Raw genomic sequence first — 6000 nt, 5'->3', positions numbered from 1 at the left:
GAAGTAGCTAAGAAGTGAGTGATGTGTGAGAGCATCATTATAATCGTTGATGATTAACGAATGCAGTCACAGAAAAACATTTTTTTTTTTCCCATGTACACTATATTGCCAAAAGTTTTGGGACACTTCTCCAAATCATTGAATTCTGGGGTTGGGCTCGGCCCCTTAGTTCCAGTGAAAGGAACTCTTAATGCTTCAGCTTCATACCAAGACATTTTGGACAATTTCATGCACTTTGTGGGAACAGTTTGGGGATGACCCCTTCCTGTTCCAACATGACTGCACACCAGTGACCAAAGCAAGGTCCATAAAGACATGGATGAGTGAGTCTGGGGTGGAGGAACTTGACTGGCCTGCACAGAGTCCTGACCTCAACCCCATAGAACACCTTTGGGATGAATTAGAGCGGAGACTGTGAGCCAGGTCTTCTCGTCCAGCATCAGTGCCTGACCTCACAAATGTGCTTCTTCTAGAGGAATAGTCAAAATATTCCCATAAACACACCCCTAAACCTTGTGGAAAGCCTTCCCAGAAGAGTTGAAGCTGTTCTAGCTGCAAAGGGACTCTGAACTCTATAATGAGCTGCAACTGGAGACTCCTTCCTTCAGATATCAACACATTTCTTACAGAAAACTTCTTCAACATTATGGTTGATGCTCTGGAAAATCTCTCATTCAGAGTTTTGGACTAAGATTCTGTTTGTGTGCTTTTTGTGTGTGTCTCTGTGCTAGGATTTTTCTCTCTAGGATCTTCCGTCATCATTAAGGAGCAAAAATAATAATAACTTGGAATTGATACGACGCAAAATTGCACAAAAAACTCAGAACTTTTTACTGTGGGTTAATGCTGAGGAGCTACTGTAAGTCTTTACAAATATATATGTGTGTGTGTGTGCAGGAATTTTAGTGATAAATTCAGTGTAAGCGTATAGTCTTGTCTGACTGAAAGCATGATTTAGCTAGCAGTACAGTAATTTACGGCTCGTACGTGACTCACATCACCGCTCTTATAGACCTGGATTTTGACTAGGAGTAACGTGGCTCGACCTTCGACCTCACGCTCTAGTTTCGGAGCTTCAGAGAGGAGCAGAGTCTGTGCCACTGCAGGAGGAAGAAAAAAGAAAAAGGTTGAAAGAGCGATGGGCCGAAGAGCTCGTAACCATCCAGAATGTTCCCTGCGGTCGTGTCCTCGGGTTTTAATGATGCCGAGCTGCCTTTGAAAGTGAAGAGGAAGGTCAGAAAGGCAGCAGGAGGATTCTGGGAGTCTGGTGGAAGCGTCCAGTCACTGTAGTCTTCTGATACGGAAAAAGTGTAATGAAAAGGTCATTCAGGTCAGAAAGATCTGATATCAGCAAAATGCAGCAAAAAACACACACATTGAACAGAATTCCCATTCTGTTATCTTCTGCTTGACCTTTAGCTTTTGTCTTTATTTTTGTGAAAGTATTTTATACGAGACAGAGCAGTTGTGTGTTTTAAATCTGATTGGTCAGTAAATGTTTGTTATTTCTGTAGTTCTCACTCTAACGTGAGCAACAGGTCAGTATTCATGAGCTCCTTATCGTTTCTATAGCAACAGCGCATGCACAGGGGCGTGTGCAGTGGACTAATTCTAAAACGTGAACATGTTCTGGACAAAGAGGTTAAGGCTATTAGATTGACAGAGTGTGTTTTTGAGAGAGAGAGAGAGAGAGGTGGAGAGGGAATGACTGTTTATCGCTGCTATAATGTTAGTAAGAACAGGACGAAGCTTGACTCAACAAAAATCCTTTAAAATGTGTGATTTTATATCAATTAATAAATAATAACACACTCCAGACTGAAAAAACAACGTACTTTTACTTTTAACTATACTATTATTACCTGGTTCTGGGAATTCTCCAATTCCAGGTCAGAATTCCCAGTTCCCACTAAGATGGATTGCAAATTAAAAAGTTTACCCGTATTTATTTCCTTGATCGTTGGTTAGTCAGTCTGCTGCAGCGGTGTAACATAGCATGTTGATACAATACTTCGTGCTGTGAATACGTGACAGTCGTGCATCTCGGGAATTTGTGACATCAGCGTTCTGTTATTAAAGCATCGGGTCTAGTTTCCCTGTTCGAACACTAGAGGTCCCAATTTGTGCAACTCATAGAGTTAAAGTATACAGAAAGCACACACTGGTCATGTGACCTCGCTCTTTCGTAAAGAGGCTGCGCTCTGACTGAGGTTACATATATTTACAGTTTTGGGAATTTGGGAATCGATTTAATTTGTGAGCAGGGTGTATTGTGAATCGATTCGATTTGTGAGCAGAGTGTATTGGGAATTGATTCGTGAACAGAGTGTATTGTGAATCGATTCAATTTGTGAGCAGGGTGTATTGTGAATCGATTCGATTTGTGAGCAGAGTGTATTGTGAATCGATTCAATTTGTGAGCAGGGTGTATTGTGAATCGATTCGATTTGTGAGCAGAGTGTATTGTGAATTGATTCATGAACAGAGTGTATTGTGAATCGATTCAATTTGTGAGCAGGGTGTATTGTGAATCGATTCGATTTGTGAGCAGAGTGTATTGTGAATTGATTCATGAACAGAGTGTATTGTGAATCGATTCATTTTGTGAGCAGGGTGTATTGTGAATCGATTCGATTTGTGAGCAGAGTGTATTGTGAATTGATTCGTGAGTAGAGTGTATTATGAATCTATTCAGTTCATGAGCAGAGTGTATTGTGAATCAATGAGATTCTTGAGAAGAGTGTATTGGGAATCAAATTGATTTGTGATCAGACTGTACTGCGAATCGGTTCGAGCTGTGAGTGGGTGTATTGTTCCACTCCTTGGTCTGAAGTTTTTATTTTTACACAATATTATTATTACATGTTATATTCTGTGTTTGTTGTCAGGCTCGCTGGTTCTGGGATGCGTATTTCAGCTCCATGAAGGCTATCGGATTGACCACGCTGCAGATCATCAATGACCGCATTTACCCCTACGCAGCACGCACATACGAGCAGTGGAACAACCCTCCGGTCGTGGTGAGTAAATACACAACCCCAAACTTCAGGCTTATCCTCTTTATTTCATGCGAGTTATGTTAATGTTAATAGCTTTATTTTCTTTATTTAACTGGGTTAGTGTGTGTAAGAGGCCATGATATTAGCTGAGCTACTGCAATAATGATAATAACAACAAATTATTCAGAAATGAAAAATAATAGAGTAAGAAATAAAGATTAAAGCAGAAAAGTTACAATATAAATGGGGGGAAAAAAGAATTTGTGGGAAAAGAATTAAAACAAAATATATCATAAGCATCAGTAGACTTTGAAAATAAAATAATGAAATAATTTGTAAATTAAAAATTTTCATAAAAATAAAAATTGCCAAAAGAAGTAATTAAAATAGATAAAAATAAAACAAATAAAAAAAAGAGTATTTCAAAAAGAAAACAAACATAATAAAAACAAATAGAAAATAGAATTTTATGAAAACATTAATAAATTAAGAAGAAATAAAAATGAAGAATTTCCAATCCAATAAAAAATGAATTAGTAAAAGAGTAAATGAAACAGAAGAAAATACATTTTTAAATCTTTTTTTTTTCCTTTTAAGTTAATTGCTAGCCAAAATGGCAGCCAGACCTCTGATGTGTAAGACAGACAGCAGTGCAGTTATACATCAGGCAGCGGGCAGGTCGTGTGCTTTTTCTAAAAAATAAATACCCGTGACAGTTTGTTGACAGAAAGAAGTCGTCCAATCTGATACGCTGGTGTTCGCTGGTTAGACTGATGTCTCCGGTTACATGAGGGAAAATCTCTCTCCGACTGGAAAGGAGGGGTGGTGGTGGTGGGGTGTTTTGGGGGGGGGGGATCGTTCTGGAGGGGTAGGGGGTGGAGTTTTGTTTAAAAATATAAACATATAATATATGTTAACAATAAATATATTATAAGGAACGATATGTATTAAATCCTTACATTACTCTAGCAGCTTGCTGTAGTTCTGCTTTTTAATAGAATAAGATAATAGAATCGCTTGCTATAGAAACCAAGACATTTTAGAACGACCTGCTTAACACCTCCTGACCAATCAGAGTACAGAACTCACCAGCGTGTCATTTCCAAACGTCGCTTCTTCCTTTTCCCGAGCTGATGTTCTTAGTCATCGGTCATCGTTACTCCGCCCCCATTGGCGGAGCTCCGGCCCCATGGAGAGGTTAATTATGCCGTGTTTCTGTCCTTTAAACATTCCAGCATTAGAGGAAGGATGAAATACTTTCTCAGTCGAAACACACAGCGCTATTGGAACTGCGCACTAAATAAATCAAGAGCTTTTTTTCCCTTCCTGCCGCTCCATATCCACCGGGACGTAATTGAAAACACATTTCTTGAACTCCTCGGGTGTTTGTGGAGATGCTGTCAAGTCCGCCTTTTGTGTTGCAGCTCTGAAGGGACTGGGACACGAGCGGGACGAGATCCACGCATCGCCTGTTTCCTTTTTACAGCTGATTTTAGGTTTTTTTCTTAAAGTCTAGATCTAGTTGAATAAAGGGTTTTAGTCGCGAGTCTCTAAATCACGTAGCATGTTTCCAAAACATTTCTTTATCTGTGATCATTTCTAGAAAACTCTGAATCATCAATGTGTTGCATTCTTTCAAAAAGGAGTGGGCGTGTTCACTTCTAATTCTAATTTACCAAAAAAAATTTTTAACGTATTTTTCTAAGTTAAGTAGTCTTTGTCACATATACATTACAGCACAGTGAAATTCTTTCTTCACATATCCCATCCTTGGGGGTTGGGGTCAGAGCATAGGGTCAGCCATGATACAGCACCCCTGGAGCAGGGTGGGTTGGGGGCCTTGCTCAAGGTCCCAATGGTGGCAGCTTGGCAACGCTGGGGCTTGAACCCCGATCTTCCGCTCAGCGACCCAGAGCCTTAACTACTTGAGCTACCACCACCCCTTCTGTCTGTTTTGGTCATCCGTCCACACAGAGAGGGCGGTATCTTTTTGAAAACGCTCTCCAAAATGGATCAATTTGAAAACGCCATTTTGGCGTCGCAGTGTGGAGTGTGAACATTTTTTAGCCACGTGACGCAGTTGACCGGTTCAGCTCAGATGGTGGACGACGTTTCAAAGAGCCGGAAAGTAAATAAACGCCAGGCGGCAATGACGCAGGTGGAAGCGTCTCAGTGTAGATGAGCAACTTTTGGGAAATGATTTAAAAGCGATAATGTGGACGCGGAGCATTTTTAGACCAAAACACCGTTTTCAAATTTATCCAGATTAGCGTAGACGTAGCCTCAGCTTTTCGTAAGAAGTACGAGTCCAAGCTACTATCACCTGTCCTAGCTAACTATCCCAACTCACTCTCTAGATTAGGATTATTATTATTTTCAGTAATGCAGATGTTTTGTTGATGAGTTTGTTTTTTTTAAATGTTCATGTGAGACACTAGAAAAAGACTCACTTTTTTTCTCTCTTAACTCTGATTGGTCAGACAGGGTTTCTAAAGAAACCTTTTGGGACAACAAAAAAGAAAAAATATTCTGGTGCTTGAGAAAAAACAGGCACAAACTGTTAAAAACTTCCAATTAACTAATTAATAAACAAGTAAGTGCTTTAATTCCATTCATATCCTGATTATATATTAACAGTTTGTGTGTTTTAGTGAATAATAATTATTAGCTTTTAGTGTTTTATATCGTTTTTAAATCGCACCTCCAGTCCGAGTGTGGACGACGGCGTGGAGGTGAACGTTTCATGTGCCGCTCTCTTTGTGATTGAACAGGCGTCCGCGTTTTCATCTGGCTTCCATTTACGCCTAATCCCATAGCAGCACTCGCATGATTCCAGCTGCAGGACTCGCCAAAGCTTCCCCGGCCCACATGAAACAGCCTGCAATCCCTCACCGTCACTCAGAGACGCTCGTACACGACCCTCCTTCAGCATGAAAACCTAACAAGCGCACGAAGGCTTTACGATAATTACGGCCAACTCGAGCTGGTCGACTTTCATATG

At 40.3% G+C, this 6000-nt stretch overlaps 1 protein-coding gene across 1 annotated transcript in view; it reads left to right on the top strand.

The window, feature by feature from the left end:
- Positions 1–6000, top strand: part of ext2 (exostosin glycosyltransferase 2) — a 47825-nt gene that overhangs the window by 16752 nt on the left and 25073 nt on the right. The window contains exon 9 of the mRNA XM_058400973.1: positions 2889–3020. Coding sequence (XP_058256956.1) covers positions 2889–3020 — 132 coding nt within the window. The remainder of the gene's footprint in view (positions 1–2888; positions 3021–6000) is intronic.

This window comes from Hemibagrus wyckioides, linkage group LG10, assembly GCF_019097595.1.
Source record: "Hemibagrus wyckioides isolate EC202008001 linkage group LG10, SWU_Hwy_1.0, whole genome shotgun sequence".
Classification (NCBI taxonomy): domain Eukaryota; kingdom Metazoa; phylum Chordata; class Actinopteri; order Siluriformes; family Bagridae; genus Hemibagrus; species Hemibagrus wyckioides.
Note: the sequence above shows the minus strand (reverse complement) of the source record. Positions and strands in the feature narration are given on the sequence as shown.